General features: G+C 47.4%; 2 protein-coding genes and 1 long non-coding RNA gene across 4 annotated transcripts in view; all 3 read left to right on the top strand.

The window, feature by feature from the left end:
- The window catches only part of LOC311295362 (uncharacterized protein), a 321297-nt gene that overhangs the window by 147453 nt on the left and 154188 nt on the right, over nucleotides 1-19656 (top strand). The window lies entirely within an intron of this gene.
- Nucleotides 1-19656, top strand: part of LOC311295372 — a 383037-nt gene that overhangs the window by 348575 nt on the left and 14806 nt on the right. The window lies entirely within an intron of this gene.
- LOC311295363 (uncharacterized protein) lies at nucleotides 14992-16551 on the top strand. Of its 2 annotated transcripts, XM_084416710.1 has the most exons (6): nucleotides 14992-15097; nucleotides 15181-15513; nucleotides 15654-15764; nucleotides 15902-15966; nucleotides 16152-16230; nucleotides 16333-16551. In XM_084416710.1, coding segments are annotated over exons 1-6 (615 nt in total). In that variant the 5' UTR covers nucleotides 14992-15072; the 3' UTR covers nucleotides 16335-16551. The 2 variants fall into 2 exon arrangements, with proteins under 2 accessions (XP_084272836.1, XP_084272835.1); XM_084416709.1 differs by having other exon boundaries at nucleotides 16152-16543.

Here is a 19656-nt window from a genome sequence, read left to right as displayed (position 1 = left end):
ATGGTGCATATTGTCTGAAACTCTCACTGAGAATAAGAACATGTTAGCAGTATGTTTTGGGAATGTTTCAGACTGCTGTTAAACTGTACAGGTTATATTCAAGCCTAGGTTATATTCAGAGATGTTTCAACTGAAAGCCTTTTTCAGTTACAACCTTGAAACAAGATGAGCAACATAACTTTTTCACAGTGTGGCGTCAAGTAGCCTATAGCTACAATGCACAGCTTTGCTAACCTGTGGCTAACACCTTGGAGTTTACCTTATATGAGGTCAGCTATATGCTAAGTTGTTTAGAGATGGTCTTGTAAAGAGTGCAACTGCTCTTGCTTGTTACAAGCAATTAACGACAAAGTCTCAGCTTTGTGAGAGAGTGCAAACGAACCAATAGTTTTTCTATTTGACGTTATGCATCAAATTCTCACGATTTTCTTAATCTCAACAGGATGAGTGGTAGCCCCTATGTTGAATTGTTAAAAATGATTCATTGCATTGAGAATTAATATTTTTTCCCATTTTAGGTCATGAATTAGAATAAACAAGAATTCTTTTTGTGTGCCAAAAAAACTAAATAACGACTTTATTCAACAACTTCTTCTATTCCGTATCAGTCTCCGACGCGCGTTCACAAGAGCACCACGACGCATGCGTGTGGAAAGCCGGGATCCTCTGTTATACAGCGAGATACATGTGTCGTCTCATCGTCTGAATTATCCACATTTTCAAGATGGCATGACAATATCACAATCGATGCAGCACACACTCTCCTGTTCAGTAGGCATCGCTTGGCACTGATGATCTGAGCGTGCGTTTTCCTCTGCTTGTAAACACAGCCCTGCGTTTCAGGGTCATATGTCAGAAGGCCAGCTCTTGCGTCATCACCACAGACGCATGCATCGTGATGCTCAAAGACTGATACGGAAGAGAAGAAACTGTTGAAAAAAGACTCTAATCTATGCAGCCTAACATTGAGTTATAGAAGTCTATAATGTGTTATGTGTATGCTAGCTCAAAGCTAGGGTTGAACTGACAGAGTGTGTCTGCTTCCCGGACAATGTTAGGAAGGCTGTTCCAGAGTTTTGGTGCTAAATAGGAAAAGGATCTACCGCCAGCAGTGGATTTTGATATTCTGGGTATTAGTAACTGGCCAGAATATTGAGATCGTAGTAGACGTGAAGGATTATAATGCGTTAAGAGCTCGCTCAAGTACTGCGGAGCTAAACCATTTAGTGCTTTGGAAGTAATCAGCAATATTTTAAAATGTATATGATGTTTAATAGGGAGCCAATGCAGTGTTGACAGAACAGGGCTAATATGGTCACTTCCTGGTTGGCAAGAACGTACTCGGTTACTAACGTAACCTCTGTTCTCTCTAGAGAGGGAACGAGTATTGCGTAAGCTAGCTTACGCTGCGGGAAAGTCTCCTTTCTCGAGATACTGAAGCCAAAAATTATCCTTAATTTTTTAAATCTTGTCAACGCAGTGCGGCAGCCTGCAGACCTAGGGCAGGCGAATCGCGTGCCCATTGGCTGCTCTGCGGCAACTGCAGCAGCCTATGGCTGAGCCTTGCGCGTGACGTCACGTCCAATGAGCGCGCTTGGCGCGCTTGATGCGTCACAGCCCGTCATTAGGGGTGTGGCTTAGCGTATATAGGCAAGGTACAGAGGCTGCTTCGCTGGTTTCTGTCGCATGAAGCGAAATGAGCTCGTGGCGAGAGCACGGCGGGTTACGCAATACTCGTTCCCTCTCTAGAGAGAACAGAGGTTACGTTAGTAACCGAGTACGTTCTCTTACGAGAGGTTCTCTCGTATTGCGTAAGCTAGCTTACGCTGCGGGAACACCCTTGTCAACGCCGTGCGCGCGCCCAGCATCCTGAATGAATCCCATGGGGAGCCCAGGGAACGCGAAGTGGAGCTGGGCGGCCAAGATACCACAGTACACAAGCACATAATATGGGGCAGGGAGCGGCACAGCCGGTCCAACTGACACTTTCCACATAGTGCAGCTCAACCAGTAGAGCTAAATCAGCAACATAGCCCGCGCACAGACAGTGGGCTGGCTACGCGAGACTTAGGCTGATAACACTTTGGCCTGCAAAGCGGGAACTTCCAGGTTGTAAAACCTAACAAATGTGGAAGGGGAGGCCCAGCCTGCCGCTGCACAAATGTCATGAATGGGAATCCCACTGGACCACACCCACGATGAGGCCATGCCTCTGGTGGAGTGCGCCCGAATGCCCAAAGGGCACTGCAGGTTTTTAGATGCGTAAGCAGCTGCGATAGCGTCAACTATACATCTGGATAGGGTGTGTTTCGAGGCGGCGAGACCCTTGGTGCGCCCACCAAACGAAACAAAGAGCTGCTCTGAACGCCTGAAGGCGGCGGAGCGTGAAATATAGCTTCTCAGCGCCCTGACTGGGCAGAGGAGATTACTATCTGCCTCGCAGCCAGCATTCGGCAGGGCTGAAAGGGAAATGACCTGCGCTCTGAAGGGAGTGCCCAAAATTTTGGGGACATACCCATGCCTCGGTCTGAGAATAACTTTAGAGTCATTGGGTCCGAACTCGAGGCACGCAGCGTTAGTGGATAACGCGTGAAGGTCTCCCACACGTTTTACTGAAGACAGTGCTATCAGAAAAACGGTTTTGAGCGTGAGGTATTTCATATCCACAGTTTCCAGGGGTTCAAAGGGATGTGCTTTCAGGGCGTCTAAGACCAGTGAAAAATCCCACATAGGAACCGAAGGGGGTCGCGGGGGGTTCATCCTTCTCGCTCCTCTAAGGAAGCGGATGACAAACTCGTTCCTTCCTAATGCGCGGCCCGGCTCTGAGACAGAGAGCGCTGAATGGCCGCAACATAGACTTTGAGCGTGGAGGGGGACCTGCCCGCGTCCAGTAGCTCTTGAAGGAAGCACAATACTTGCGAGACCCCACATGTCTGTGGATCGAGCCCTCTGGCAGTGCACCATTTGTTAAACACCGACCATTTAGACGTGTAGAGCCGCCTCGTGGAGGGAGCTCTAGATTGTATGATCGTGTTCATCACCCCTTCTGGTAAATCACTATGAAGAGCACTGTGTGGCGCGCTTTCCTGGCTCTCTCGATGACCTGAGGCAGCAGAGAGACCGGGGGAGAAGCATATAGCGGGCCGCTGGGCCACGTCTGGGCCAGCGCGTCCTCGCTCTTGAAAAGAATACTGGGCAGTGTGCGTTGTCTTTTGACGCAAAGAGGTCGACTTTCGCTCTGCCAAAGCGGCGCCACAGCGACTGGACTGTTTGGAGGTGTAGAGACCACTCCCCAGGGGAACGTTGTCCCTGGACAGTCTGTCGGGGCCCTCGTTCAGATGGCCAGGCACATGCGATGCTCTCAGACAGCGCCGAGAGTGCTGAGCCCATACGAGGAGGCGTTCCGTCAGGGCGCAGAGCTTTTTTTTTTTTTTTTTTTTGATCTGACACCGCCCTGGTGGTTCACATAGGCCACTACTGATGTGTTGTCCGTGCGGACTAGAACATGGTGACCATGGAGGAATAGGAGGAAGTGCATGAGCGCTTTCTCGACCGCGAGCATCTCTAGACAGTTTATGTGTAGGAGATTCTCCTGGTCTGACCAGCGGCCATAGACCGGTCTGCCTTCGAAGAGCGCTCCCCAACCTAGGTTGGACGCGTCTGTTGAGACAACTTTCCGGTGTGAAATCACTCCCATAATCACTCCAGTGTGATACCATTCAGCTGCTAGCCAGGGCTGCAGGGCTGAGACACAGCCCTGAGTCACTCTGATTAGCGAGCCACCGGTCGCCCAGGCTCGATGGGATACGCGCGCTCTTAGCCAGCGTTGAAGCGGGCGCATGCGCAGTAAACCCAACTGAAGCACTGCTGCAGCTGAGGCCATATGCCCCAGGATGCGCTGAAATGCTTTCAGAGGAACCCGATTGCCTTCTTTGAAGGATGCGGCGAGGCGCCGGATGCGGCGCGCACGCTGCTCCGACAATCTGGCCGTCATCGCCACCGAGTCCAGTTCTATTCCGAGAAAGGAAATTGACTGACGGGGCGAGAGCGAGCTCTTGGTCCAATTGACCGCTAGACCCAGACCTTCCAGATGGCTGAGAAGCGCTGTTCTGTGAGACACAAGTTCTGTCTCTGACTGCGCTATAACAAGCCAGTCGTCCAGATAGTTCAGAATTCGCATTCCCTGACTTTTCAGGGGCGCGAGAGCCATGTCCATGCATTTCGTAAATGTACGGTGTGCTAAAGACAGGCCGAACGGCAGGACTGTGTATTGATAAGCTCGACCGTCGAAGGCGAATCTCAAGAATGGCCTGTGACGGGGGGTTATCTGGATCTGGAAATACGCGTCTTTCAGATCGAGAGAGATAAACCAGTCTCCTGGGCGGATCTGCGCAAGGATCTGTCTGGTTGTAATCATCCTGAACGGCCGTCTCATGAGAGCCGTGTTCAGATGTCTCAGATCTAAAATAGGTCTTAAAGCTCCGTCCTTCTTGGGAACGAGGAAGTAACGGCTGTAAAAGCCTGACTCGCTCAAGGAAGGATGAACCTGTTCTATGGCCCCTTTGCGCAGCAGCTTCGCTATTTCTGCTCGAAGCAGATGCGCTGCTTCTAAACCGACTTTCGTCTCCGTCTGCGCTAGAAGCGCGTGGGGCGACGAGCGAATTGAGGCGAATAGCCGTGTTTTGTAGTGTTCAACACCCATTCTGACGCGCCCTGAATAGCTTCCCATGCTTTTGCACGCATAGCTAGGGGTCGAATGGTCTCTGGGTTCAGATCGCCGCGCTGCGCGGGATGGAGAACCTGTATCAGAGAGGATGGGGCGGCGCGCGCGCCGCCGGTGCTCGAACACGGGGCTGATAAACAGTATTGGCCGGCTGTACAGCGTTCAGTAGCTCGGTCCTGAAGGATGGAGCGCGTTTTGCTGTCAAACACCCCTGGCGCGAGAGCGGCGTGGGGGATATAGTGTCTGAAAGTGAGTGCGCGTGCTCGTGAGCGGGCGCAGGGTTTACACTTATAACACGGCCAGTGTTTTGGAAGCTTTAGAGGGTCTGTAACCCGGGGTAACCGTATGGCAGAGCGAGCAGCGAGTAGGTGTGAGCACAGAGTTGTGGGCACATTTACTACACTTAATACTCGAGCGGCGTGTTTCCGCTTTATGAGAGCGCTCTGAGCGCATTACCGTGGGAACCATGTTGTGTGAAGCAGTGAACACATGGGAGTGGGCACATTTTCTATACTTAATATCCCCTCGGCCTGAGCCGTTGCAACTCGAGCGGCGGGTAGGTGTGATCACAGAGTTGTGGGCACATTTACTACACTTAATACTCGAGCGGTGAGTGTCCGCCTATGAGAGAGCGCTCTGAGCGCGTAACCATGGGGACCGTGTTTGTGCGAAGCAGTGAGCACATGGGAGTGGGCACATTTCTACACTTATGACACCCTCGGCCGGAGCCGGAGTGTTTCGGGGCTTTAGAGGGTCTGTAACCCGAGGTAACTGAATGGCAGAGCGAGCAGCGGGTATGTGTGAGCACAGAGTTGTGGGCACATTTACTACACTTAATACTCGAGCGGCGCGTGTCCGCTTTAAGAGAGAGAGCGCTCTGAGCGCGTTACCATGGGGACCGTGTTTGTGTGAAGCAGTGAGCACATGAGAGTGGGCACATTTTCTACACTTATCTTCGGCTAGAGCTGGAATGTAGTGAGCTTAGAGGATCTGCAACCCGGGGTAACTGAGTGGCAGAGCGAGCAACGGGTAGGTGTGAGCACAGAGTTGTGGGCACATTTCCTACACTTAGTACTCAAGCGGCGTGTGACCGCTTTAAGAGAGTGCGCTCTGTGGACGTTACCGAGGAGACCGTGTTTGTGTGTAGCAGTGAGCACGTGGGAGTGGGCACATTTTCTACACGTATAACACCATCGGTGTAATAGGAAACTGATAGAGCGAGAAGCTTTGATGGCTCATAAGTTTAGACGCTCATAAATACTCAAGCACCATCCTGCGGGATACGGGTTCGCTTTCTGTATGTGAGAAAGCTGGCCGCGAGCTCGGAGAAGCCAGCAGAAAAAAATATTTATCTGCCGCCAGAGCAGGATTCGAACACGGGACTCCCGTGTGGAAGTCCAATGCTCTGCCACTGAGCCACAGGAGCACACATAAACTTTTAGTTAGTGCGAGCATATGACCGAGCGATGTTTCGTTTCGGCGTTTGTTTGCAGACGCGCGCGTGTAATAAAACAGGCTCGTTACTGCAGTATAGTATTTCCAGCCGCCTGAACTTGGAGGGGACTGAGAATATACGAGGACGAAAACACTCTCTCTTCCTCTTATCGCCGGTGCTCGTGACGTCCGCTCTGATGTCCCTTGAGAACGGCGCAGTTGCGCGGCTCGAACAAGGGAGAGAGAGCGGGAAGATGTCATCATGTGCTATGACATCGTATGTTTGCAGGCGTGCGTGTAATAAAACAGGCTCGTTTACTGCAATATTGATATTTCTAGTCGCCTGAGCTTAGGAGGGGACTGAGAAATGTGTGAGAAACGGAGGTGGCCGGAGAGTGACGCGCGCGACCGAGACGCGGGGTAGCTTTCTTATAACGTAAAGGAAGCCAGCCCGTGACCGTCTACTCCTGACATCCCTTGTGAGCGGCGCGTTTGCGCGGCTCGAACAGAGGGGGAGAGCGCAGGGAGGGGCGTGCGTCGTCCGGGGGGTAGCTTTCTTGTAACGTAAAGGAAGCTATAGCCCGAGACCGTCCGTTTCTGACATCCCTTGTGAGCGGCGCCGTTTGCGCGGCTTGACAGAGGGGAGAAAGCAGCTGTCTAAGAAAACAGCGCTGTCTGCTTCATCCCCTGAGGCGACGGCAGTGCGGGCGAACCGGCCGCTGCGCGTCGGGAGGTGGGGAGAAGGAAATAGCGAGGCTCGCGGGAGGGGCTCCGGCGAGCGCTCAGCTGTCATAGAAGCCCAGGCAGAGAGCGCACACCACGTGGCGGTCTCCGTCGCTGAGCGCGGCTCTGCACGAGCCACAGGATGAGCGAGGCATTTGCAACAACGCCTCGCGCTCTTTTAGATGCAAGTGTGTCGCGGCGGACACACAAAACACACAACACAGAGCAAGGAAAGGATATATATGCCGGATGGCGCAGCAGGCAGGGAAGGCTGAAGGCGGCGAGCAGCCGGCGTCCTCAGGCTGAAATCCTCGGCGTGCTGGTCGCTTGATTCGACGGCGGCTTCCTCGGAGATCAGCGATGCGAAGAGCTTCGCTGAAGAGACAGAAATCAGCGAAGCAGCCTCTGTACCTTGCCTATATACGCTAAGCCACACCCCTAATGACGGGCTGTGACGCATCAAGCGCGCCAAGCGCGCTCATTGGACGTGACGTCACGCGCAAGGCTCAGCCATAGGCTGCTGCAGTTGCCGCAGAGCAGCCAATGGGCACGCGATTCGCCTGCCCTAGGTCTGCAGGCTGCCGCACTGCGTTGACAAGATTTAAAAAATTAAGGATAATTTTTGGCTTCAGTATCTCGAGAAAGGAGACTTTCCCGCAGCGTAAGCTAGCTTACGCAATACGAGAGAACCTCTCGTAAGAGAACTCGAGCTGCTGTGTTTTGGACCAGCTGTAATTTGTTTATTAAGCGTGCAGGGCAACCACCTATAAGAGCATTACAATAATCTAGCCTTGATGTCCTGAACGCATGAACTAATTGTTCCGCATTTTTCATTCACATTTCACGTAATTTAGATATATTTTTAAGATGGAACAATTCAGTTCTCTTACGAGAGTTCTCTCGTACTGCGTTTTATCAAAACGCTACGGGAAAAGTCTCTTTTCACGAAACACTGAAGCAAAAAATTATCCTTTAATTTTCATATATGTAAAACGCGTTGCGGCAGCAGCAGTCAGCTATGGCGAGACGGCTTGCTCGCTCATTGGCTGCTCTGCGGCAACTGCTTAAGCCTATCGAGCGAGGCCTGAGATGACGTCAGGCCAATGAGGGCGCTTCGCGCCCTCCTCGCCACTTCCCGCCGAAACGGGCGTGGCTTACCTCTATAAAAGGAGCTCGAGAAGGCTGATTCACTTGATTTTAATCTCTTCAGCGAAGCGCACGCATCGCTGGATCACGGAAGCAAGCGTCGTTTGAAGCAAGCACTTCAGCGGGACGAGCCCTCGAAGCCGCTGGCCAACGCCGCCTTCTACAGCCGTACCTGCTGCGCTTTCCGACGCCTATATCCTTTATTGCTATTGCTCTGTTTTCTGTGTGTGTGTGTGTGTTCGCTGCAACACTCACCCCTAAAAGAGCTGCGTCTTTTTCAAGACGCCTTCTCATGCAGCGCTCGCGCTCGCTCCGAGCCAATTGCCTACGGTGACTCTGAGGACTCGCCAGGCATCCTTTCCGAGGCTGCCCTTCCTGGAAGCGGACAGCGGGATTAGTTTTTCTTTACGTTACAAGAAAAGCTACCTTGCCTCTGCACGCGTCATTCACCGGCGAAGGAGAAAAGAGTGTTCTTAGTCCCACCGTTGGTCGGTCTGAACTCTTTTCTCTCACATTTCTCAGTTCCCTGTTCGGCGACTGGAAATATTATTGCAGAAAGTGAGTATGTTACACGCTGTGGCTCAGTGGTGGAATTATAGTGTCTCCACGCGGGAGACCGGGGTTCGGATCCCGGTCTAGCGGCATATATACCGGTCTAGCGGCATATATATTTATGCCGCCAATGCTTTGCTCTGTAAGTCCCCTGAAGGCGACTGCAGAGATGCATTTTGCAGCCAGCGAGCGCGTAGTACCCGCTTGCCTGCAACCGAACACCGTTTCTACGGTTCCCGCGCGTCACTGGCGAAAGAGAATGGAGTGTTTTCAGCCCCGCTGAATCTGGGCGATTTCCACTCTTCTCACATTTGCAGGCGTTCTGAAAATGCAAATCACTCTGTCTGTTCCCCGAGAGGCAACTGCAGACGTGTTTTTTGCTGCCCACGAGTACGTGGTACAGGCCTGCAAGCAAACGCCAGTGTGGATAATACTCGCGCTGACTTTGTCTATGTATCTTCACTGTGGTCCAGTGGTAGATTCTTAGACTTGCGCGCGGGCGATCGGAGGTTCGAACCCCAGGCCGGCCGGCAGAAAATATTTATGCCGCCGAATGCAAATCACTCTGTTTGTTCCCTGAGAGGCAACTGCAGACGTGTTTTTTGCTGGCAACGAGCACGTGGTACATGCCGTCTATGTATCTTCACTGTGGTCCAGTGGTAGATTCTTAGACTTGCACGCGGGCGATCGGAGGTTCGAACCCCAGGCCGGCCGGCAGAAAATATATATGCCGCCGAATGCAAATCACTCTGTTTGTTCCCCGAGAGGCAACTGCAGACGTGTTTTTTGCTGCCCACAAGCACGTGGTACATGCCTGACAAGCAAACGCCAGTGCGGATAATACTCGCGCTGACTTTGTCAATGTATCTTCACTGTGGTCCAGTGGTAGATTCTTAGACTTGCGCGCGGGGGATCGGAGGTTCGAACCCCAGGCCGGCCGGCAGAAAATATTTATGCCGCCGAATGCAAATCACTCTGTTTGTTCCCCGAGAGGCAACTGCAGACGTGTTTTTTGCTGCCCACGAGCACGGCCGATGATGCTATATGTGTAGAGAAGATGCCCACTGCTAGTGCCCATCCCTACACACTAGCACAGCCCTTCACACAGGGCCCGCGCTCATATATTCGACTCGGGTCGATCACGCACGCAACATAGTGAACGTGCCCACTGCCTAGTGCCCACAAACACTATGTTCTGCATGCCTTGTGGTTTCTGTAAAGACGAAACCTGTGTGCATTCACTCTGCTCAGACAGACAGCGCACTCATTGCAGTAACTGTGCCCGCTCTCCCGCGCCCACACTTACTCACGGTATTTCTGGTGTCCCGGCCACGGCCGATGGTGCTATAAATGTAGTGTCGATGCCCACTTCTCAGTGCCCATCCCTACACACAAGCACAGCCCTGCACTTAGGGCTGCACTATGTCTATCAGATCACAGGCTCTCTGTAAAAACGAGACCTGTCAGCGCGCGCGCTGCTTACACAAGCAGCGCGCCCCAAGCAGTAAATGTGCCCGCTCACAGCCCACATCTACTCGCACACATGAGTCCCACGGGACTCGCGCAGCCCCCCCTCACTCAGCCAAACACTGTTGTAAGGTCGAGGGCGAGCGCTCCGCCCGCTGTATTAAGCGCGCCCCCCGCCTCAAATGCCGCAGGCATAACGCCTATGTTTGTGAGCCCCATAGCACCTCTGTCGCACGGCGAACAGAGCGCGCTCTGTATCCGGCCCTTAGCCAACCATGCAGATGCATGGGCAGCGCTTCCAGGGGTTTCGGACTGGGTCTTAGGCATTATAAAGAGAGGCTTCTCGCTACAGTTTTGTCGACGCCCTCCGCGCTTCACAGCGCGCGTCGAAACTTCGGTTCCGCTGAATGTAGCACACCTACTTCGCGCCGAAATATCAAAACTGATAAGCAAAGGGGCGATAGAGCTTGTTCCCCGAGTTCAAAGCGAACAGGGGATATACAGCAGATACTTTCTAGTCCCCAAAAAGGACGGCGGTATCAGACCCATTCGGGATCTCAGACGACTGAACAGAGTATTAGTGAAACGCCGTTTCAAAATGCTCACAACCAGCAAAATTCTCGCGCATGTTCGCCGAGAAGACTGGTTCATGTCGATAGATCTGAAGGACGCGTATTTTCAAATACAGATAGCGTCACATCACAGGCGATTCTTGAGATTCGCCTTCGAGGGTCAGACATACCAGTATACAGTCCTGCCTTTCGGCTTGTCCCTGGCACCTCGTACATTTACGAAATGCATGGACGCAGCGCTCGCTCCTCTCAGACTCAGAGGCATGCGAGTGCTGAACTATTTGGACGACTGGTTGATCCTAGCCCAATCACGATCTCAGCTCATAGAGCACAGAGCCATTTTACTCGATCACCTCGAGAATCTTGGTATCACGGTCATTTGGGCGAAGAGTTCACTGAACCCCAGCCAAACGATTCCGTTTCTGGGTATAGTTCTGGACTCACAGTCTATGACAGCGCGGCTGTCGCCACAGCGCGTGCTGAACATTCAGCGCGCGGCGATGTCTTTCCGCCGCGGCGCTTTCACCCCGCTCAGAAAATTTCAAAGGATGCTGGGTCTCATGGCCTCAGCATCGTCAGTTCTCCGGCTGGGCTTGCTCCGCATGCGCCCGCTGCAGTTCTGGTTGAAAGCGCGGGTTCCGCGCAGAGCGTGGGTGTCCGGTCAATTACGCCTCAAGGTCGATCAGGACTGTGTCACAGCCCTGGTGCCTTGGATGGCGAAAGACTGGTACCAATCAGGTGTAAGCCTGGGGACTTCCTCGAGGGTGAGGATGGTGTCTACGGACGCATCCACCTCGGGATGGGGAGCGCTGCTCGAGGGCAGACCGTCCTTCGGCCTATGGTCGGAACGGGAAAAGCTCCAACACATAAACTGCCTAGAAATGCTGGCAGTGCACAACGCGCTGACGCGTTTTTGTCCCCACATCAAGGACCAACACGTCATAGTCCGTTCGGACAACATGGCAGTGGTGTCCTACATAAATCGCCAGGGCGGTCTGAATTCCATACCCCTGTACAGGCTGGCGAAACGCCTCCTGCTATGGGCTCAGCACAACCTGCGCTCGCTGAGAGCAGTACATGTGCCCGGGCTGCTGAATGTGGGCCCGGACAGACTGTCCAGGAACAACGTTCCTACGGGCGAATGGTCTCTACACCCACAAACAGTCCAGCTGTTGTGGGAGAGATTCGGCAAAGCGGAGGTGGACCTATTCGCGTCCCGCGAAAACGCTCACTGCCCCGCATTCTTTTCAAAGACCGACAGCGCGCTGTCCCAAAAGTGGCCGCGCTGCCTGCTATACGCTTTTCCCCCCATCTCCCTCCTGCCTCAGGTGTTGGAACGGGTCAGGAAAACGAAATCCCAGTGCTCCTTGTAGCACCGTTCTGGAAGAACCAGGCATGGTTCCCAGTTCTGATGCAGTTAGCAGACATCGCTCCATGGCCAGTGCCGTTGAGGAGAGATCTCCTCTCGCAGGCCAGGGGCTCGATCTGGCACCCACACCTGGAACTATGGTCCCTTCATGTGTGGGCGCTCAACGGATACCCGTTGGTCTCGCAGAGGGAGTCATGAATACCATCACGGAGGCTAGAGCGCCGTCGACCAGGCGACTCTATGCTTCAAAGTGGTCGGTTTTCTCCGGCTGGTGTACAGCTCGGAGCCTTTCACCCCTCGAATGTGAGGTAACGGAGGTTCTCTCCTTCCTACAAGAGCTGTTGGATAAGGGCAGATCCCCTTCCACGCTCAAAGTGTATGTGGCGGCTATTTTAGCGTTCTCCGGTTCAACGCTGGGTCAGTCACTGGGAAGGAATGATTTAGTCATCCGCTTCCTCAGGGGAGCTAGGAGACTGAATCCACCCAGACCTCCTTCAGTCCCTATGTGGGACCTTTCTACGGTCCTGGCGGCCATGAAAGGTGCCCCTTTCGAGCCTATCCAGTCTATTAGCCTCAAACATTTGTCTTTCAAAACAGTGTTTTTGATGGCTCTCGCTTCAGTGAAGCGCATAGGCGATCTGCACGCGCTCTCTGTGAGCCCGGCATGCTTGGAGTTTGGTCCTAATGACTCTAAAGTCATACTCAAACCTAAGCACGGCTATGTGCCGAAATCCCTCAACACGCCTTTTCGGGCTCAGGTTATTTCCCTGGCTGCCCTGCCGGCATCGAGTGAGGAAGGGGACTCGAGTTTTCTTTGCCCTGTTAGGGCTTTAAGAGCTTATATGTCCCGCTCTGCTGTCTTCAGACAGACAGAGCAGCTCTTTGTCTCGTTCAGCGGACGTTCCAAAGGAATGGCTGTTTCGAAACAAAGTCTATCCAGATGGATAGTTGACGCCATAGCGCTGGCTTATACTGCCAAGGGCATTCCATGCCCGTTGGGAGTTAGAGCGCACTCTACAAGAAGCGTTGCTTCTTCGTGGGCTTGGTCCAGCGGGATTTCCCTACAGGATATATGTACGGCGGCAGGCTGGGCCTCTCCGTCTACATTTATCAGGTTTTATAACCTAGAGGTTCCCGCCTTACAGGCTAAGCTTTTGTCGGTGTAATCTGTTAGCCGTCTAGTCAGACCGCTGAAACCCATGCGCAATGCGCTACCGACTATCTTGGGCAGAACTGTGTAAGACCCACATTTCCCACATTAGTTCAGGTTCCCTACCCTGTCTATGTGATGTTATACTTGCGTCTGTGGACATGTCTATTCTACGACGCTACAGTATAGGGAATTAAGGCTCCCACCCTTATTCCCTGACTCTGTGTGAGTCAATCTGGTGATTATGCACTGTGTGCCTGAAATAGCTTCCGGTGATCAGTGTTTTTATCCCAGCACGCACGGCGTTTTGCAAGGGGTTCCCGTAGCGTTTTGATAAAACGCAGTACGAGAGAACTCTCGTAAGAGAACGTACTCGGTTACTAACGTAACCTCGGTTCTCTCTAGAAGAGGGAACGAGTACTGCGTTCTCTGCCGTGCGTACGGTTCACTCTGGTTCGCTTCGGCGATCAAAATCAAGTGAATCAGCCTTCTCGAGCTCCTTTTATAGAGGTAAGCCACGCCCGTTTCGGCGGGAAGTGGCGAGGAGGGCGCGAAGCGCCCTCATTGGCCTGACGTCATCTCAGGCCTCGCTCGATAGGCTTAAGCAGTTGCCGCAGAGCAGCCAATGAGCGAGCAAGCCGTCTCGCCATAGCTGACTGCTGCTGCCGCAACGCGTTTTACATATATGAAAATTAAAGGATAATTTTTTGCTTCAGTGTTTCGTGAAAAGAGACTTTTCCCGTAGCGTTTTGATAAAACGCAGTACTCGTTCCCTCTTCTAGAGAGAACCGAGGTTACGTTAGTAACCGAGTACGTTTTACAGATACTAGACACGTGACTTTCAAATGAAAGATTGTTTTCACAGAAGAATACTGCCCGTCATGGGGAAATCTCAGAGTCAAAATAAGATACACCGGTATTTTATTTACTATTTTTAATTCATTTTACTCTAATTCATTTTATAACTGTATCATTTATCTCTTTTAATTCCTTTTATAACTGTTTTAATTTCCCCTGCTTTTATTTTGTGCCTATTTTCTATGCAAAGCTCAATGAAGTGCTATAGTGTAATTATTATAAAACCTTTCTATGTAAAGCTTTTGAATAACTGTTTGAATTTTCCTTGCTTTTATTTTGTGATTATTTTTATTCCTCTCTATGTAAAGCACTTTGAATTGCCATGGTGTATGAAATGTGCTATATAAATAAACTTGCCTTGCCTAGATTGACTGATCTTTTTACAAAATTAGGCTATCCTGGACATATTTCAGGTAAATGCCTCTTTAAAGTCTCTACAAAAGTTTACAGTGGCATCATGTGGTAGAGATATGAATTGCAATGCAAATTTATAATTGGAATTGATTATTAAAATGTAGGACTGACAGTCGCAATGTTCACAATTAACAATATAAGCAAACAACACAATATATTTACATTTAAATAAACTCTGAGACAAAATTCTTGCATTATGAAAATGTGGAAACTTTGCATGTTTTTCCACTAAACATCTGAACAAACAGCCAGTCAGACGTGCACATTTATTGATTTGTTCATCAAGATATCATCAGATGTTTTCTTTAAGCTTGAGTCTTTGCGATGGCATTTTAGTCAAAGCTCAATCTGATATGTCACCTGGTGCTGGTAGCAAATAATAAATAAATACAATTTTATATGGTTATATAAAAGTTATGTGGTTTTTTGAGGAGCAAATCAAAAGTCACACATCTGTATATTTAAATAAAATACACTGGGATATTAACACACACTGTATCTTCTAATTACTTGTTGATTTAAACAACTAAGAATGATGATGTTCTCAGAGAAGGCCAGCTCTGACTTCCCCTCTCGTCTGTGTGGTCGAGGTTTGTGTTTCCGCTCACAGTTCGAGATGTGTGTATGATCACATATAGCAGATATTATTCATCTGGATCAGACAATGAAGATCATACAGCTGCAGATCTGTGAGTTTCTCATGTCACATTTGATTGAGTCAGTTTTCTATTGATTTTATATCTTAATAAATGTGTTTTTCTTTCTCTCATAGATCTGTTCATGTTGTATCAAGCCACAGAGAGTCTAACAAACATACCAGTAACTTTAGGATCTGATGTGAATATAACCTGTGTTCTTGATATAAAGGAGATTTACTGGTACAAACTGAAATTACCGGATCCTCCAGTGTTGATCTTACGCACTTATCTTAGCACATATGAAGGAGGTAAATATGAAAACAGCAGCTTTAAACACAAATACTCAGTGAAAACTAACAGTCGTCTGTTCATCAAAAATATCACCATTGATGAATTAGGAGTTTATTATTGTGTGAAAACTAGTGAACCACTAAAATTCAACAACGGCACCAAAATCTACATCAGCGGTGAGTTATTTTATCATTTCATGTCTTTATAAACCACATGATGGATTCCATATTGAATACTGTATGAAGAACTAATAATAGTTTCATTGTTCTGTTAAAGACTGAAACTGAATAAAGATTGAACTACAAACCTTTTACAGACTCCGTCCACAGGAATCAGACAGATGACGCTCCACAACACCAGATACCATGGAGAAATATGACCATCATATTCATTCTGCTGAATGTGCTTCTGACCGTTGCATTAATAGGTTTGTACTTGTTTAACTAGCTACAATGAGACAAACTCTAGATCTACACAAATGTAACAATATCCGATATACCCTTTGATTGTTTAGATTCTTATAATGTGTGAATTCAGTGATATTCATATTCAGTGCTGTTTCAGGTATGGTGAAGAGCTTTATTAATGCAACTGGAAAATCTGCTGATCAAAACTCAAATAATCCACAGGTAAGATCTTCAATATTAATATATGTTATCTTATTTTGTCCTCTATTATCCTGGAGATTCTTACAGTGCAACTTCTGCATGCACAAGATTCATTAAATGATCTGAAATGTTTATGACCAGCTGACTGTACATTATGTCTATCATACTGTATATGGCCATTCATATATAATATCGTCCTCTTTCAGTGTGCTGAAGGTGATTTCTTCATGTGCTCCAGTAACACCAGGCCTAGTCAGGAGCAGAGCACTACTGTCTACAGCCAATGTATGATGTGATGCTCTTTATGAATACAAAGTGTGCCTACATATAATATTTTTATTATTTTCTTTTAACAATGGGAGAATATAACCTAATAGATTTTTTTAGAACCTAAGAATATCATTTCATAAATGATATTACTTTCATAATTTTGTTATCTTTCATAAGTTTGCTGCTTGGTATCTAAATGTGCAGTGTGATATTATAGAAACACTTTTTTTGCTGGTATTATTTTGAGTGGAGATCATGCTTATGAATGTCTGCACTATCATGTATGTCTGCACTATGTCTGTACATTCCTGACATTAAACACCAAGGTAAAACTACACAATAAGGTTCCATTTATTACAGACCCACTGTGGTGAAAATCAAGTTTTTGATGTTGTTTATATGTTTATGTGGTGTTTTTAATATGCTTTAAGGGAAACCATGTGCAAATTCATGTCAACACCATTGCTGAGTATTTTCTCCTTAAAACTATGGAGAATGAATAAATGAAAAAAAAAAACATAAAAATGAATAAATAAATAAATAAATAGATAAATGAACAAATAGATAAATAGATAAATAAATATGATAAATGTGATAAATTTGGAATGCCAAACCTGACTTAGTAATAAATAAATAAATAAATAAATACATACATAAATAAATATGCAAAGAAATGTAAAAAAAAAAAAAAAAGACTATTTACACTTTTATTTCCTTATGTATGGATAATTATATTTTTTTCCACATTTATTTATTTTTTCGTTTATTTATTTATGCATTTATTTATTTCCACTTTTATTTATTTTCACATTTATTTATATGTATTTATGTCTACATTTATTTATTTCCACATTTATTTATACATTCATTTAATTATACATTTATTGCTCTGTATGCTAATGAGGGGGGCATGTGTTTTACCTCAGACATAGCAATCGAGCTCAGAGTGACAGTGTTAAAGGGGACATATCATGCCAAATGCACTTTTTTAGCCCTTAAATGCATGCATTTGTTGTATATTTGGAGTGTTTAGAAGTACAGAAAATATGAAATTATTCTCTTCAGGTGCTTCGTTGATATCTTTATATTCTGTTTTGGTCATATTTTTCAACCTGTTCCGATTTTTCTGTTATCTATGACGTTTTTTGAACTATTACGTCACAGTATTTGCAGCGGAACTGCCAAATAAGGACATTGACTTCCAGCCCAACACTTCGAGCAATCCGCCATTTTTATTTCTCGCTGCAATTTTGTAGTCCAAGCTAAAGGATGCAGAAGTTACGAGAGGGTAAGTTAAAATGTTCGGTTGTTGGATGTAGTAACCCACACGCTTCATTACACCGTCGAATGTAGATAAACTGCCGCGCTTGTGACAAGGGCGCATGTTTAACTGAAAGAACGAGCAGAGAGAGAGACCCGGTCGCGCGCGCGCTCACTCTCTCTCTTCAGAGCCAGGAGAAACAAGACATCACCGTCTCCAAACTAGATGCTGTCTTGCTCTCTCTCCCTCGCACATATTAATCAAAATAAATCGACACGGTGGTAAAAGGTCGGAAGACCAAAGTTGCATGTGTAAATACAGTACACACCAGTGCGATACATCCTATGAAGACGTTGTTCTACAGGTTCGTCGTCTTCATTTTCATCTCGCTCCCGCTCCGACTCTGGCTCGAACATGTAAGGCTGGCTGGACAAGTCTTCCGTTGTTGACATTTTGTTAATAACGTGTGAATAAAAAGTTTCTGTGCCGCTAGATAATCGTATCTCTGCTATCAAACTACAAAAATGGCCGAAAGGGGTGGAGTTGAACCTCTGCAACCTGGAGAGGGGGCGGGGTATGAAGTGTCTCAATTGTATTTAAAGAGACCGCACCAAAACGAGTTGCTCTCAGACGCACATCAGAAAAGGGGTAGAAAAGGGGCCTGTGGAGCTATAATAATGAAGAATTCAGACCCAAGCATTGCAGTTCCGCTTTATATAGACTACAAATGTATGATTTATATGTAAAAAGGAACAATTTAAAAGCATGATATGTCTCCTTTAAAGCTTTGAGGCCACAGTGACACCTTGTGGTGTGACCAAACAATACGCAAGAGGTTTGTGGATGTGGCTTTACAGGTCTCGCAGGGAATAAATGACTTAGAGACGGGCAATATGGCCAAAATCTTACATCACGGTCTATGTCCTTTAATATCACCCAAACTGTATGTATATAGGAGTCATTCCACAAAACCGGTATGATTTGAGTCCCACTTTTTAAGTGTATTTTACCTATTGGGTCACCAAAATCTATTTTTAAAAGCTTTTTGTATCAATTGAAATGTCTCAATGTCAATTATTAATGTTTTAATAAAGTTTAAAAATAATGACATACATATTATCTCAGAAATTACCTTGTTTTTTTTCAGTTGACACGTCACCACCTATTTTGGCCTTCTATGAAAGTGTACTTGGGATATGAATAATAAAATAAGAAAAAAGTCCATACATTTTGCCATTCCCGTGAATGTCTATCTGTGCTTTTTTGCTGGTAATGTTTTTTTTCTAAGTAAATTCATGATTATTCATTAAAATCACATTATTTAGTTCCGTACCTCAGTAATCCCTCAACCCCGTTACACAAATCATTCTCCCCCATAAAAATAATGAACATATCCTTATGTGACATCAATAACAGGAAGTGACATCATAGAAGTCTTCTGAACAAAATTGTGTGCAGACACAGGCAAGTTACCACCTTCTTTTATAACTATAACTTCATTAGAATTGTGATACTGTGGTTGTCAAGCTCAACGACTCAACCCTGTTACATCAAATAAAGATAGAACTCTACTTGTGAAAATGATCTTTGTTATTTCAACAATATACACAATTTCTTAATATCATGCATGCCATGTGCTCTCCTGTTATTCACTACATGTAGAGCAGTGGCCATTTTAGAGCAAAAAATCACAACCCCATCACACTCAACCCCGTTACTTTTTTGCCATGCTTAGCGCGCGCACATGCAAAGAAACACACAAACACATGCTCGCACACACACACACACACACACACACACACACACACACACACACACACACACACACACACACACACACACACACACACACACACACACACATCAAAAAAGCACACAAGTTATATGTTTTATTTTGATGACCTATTCAGTCAGTTTATAATGCCCTAATGTTTACTACATTATTGTTGATTTTCCTGCAGTCGGGTTAATAAAACTGAGTTGCAATTGGAATTTATATCTGTTGTTTTTCTTGGTTATATAATGAAATACAGTGCTTATAGAAAATCTTACAGTGAATTTGAGTAAAAAATAACTATTTATATGTTAAGCTGTATTTGTCTCTTCAACCCCGTTACCATCTTCAACCCCGTTACCCTAGTCTCAACACCGTCACACCTACATTTTTATTAATTATTTTT

The sequence above is a fragment of the Rutilus rutilus genome (assembly GCF_951802725.1).
Source record: "Rutilus rutilus genome assembly, chromosome: 8".
Taxonomy (NCBI): domain Eukaryota; kingdom Metazoa; phylum Chordata; class Actinopteri; order Cypriniformes; family Leuciscidae; genus Rutilus; species Rutilus rutilus.
This window is presented reverse-complemented; position numbering and strand designations above follow the sequence as displayed.

Excerpts from the sequence above, each read along its gene's own strand:
- LOC311295363 (XM_084416709.1), top strand. The coding sequence starts at position 15,073 with ATGAAGATCATACAGCTGCAGATCT. Across the intron at positions 15,098-15,180 it reads GATCATACAGCTGCAGATCT|ATCTGTTCATGTTGTATCAA; the intron begins GTGAGTTTCTCA and ends TTTCTCTCATAG. Across the intron at positions 15,514-15,653 it reads CACCAAAATCTACATCAGCG|ACTCCGTCCACAGGAATCAG; the intron begins GTGAGTTATTTT and ends AACCTTTTACAG.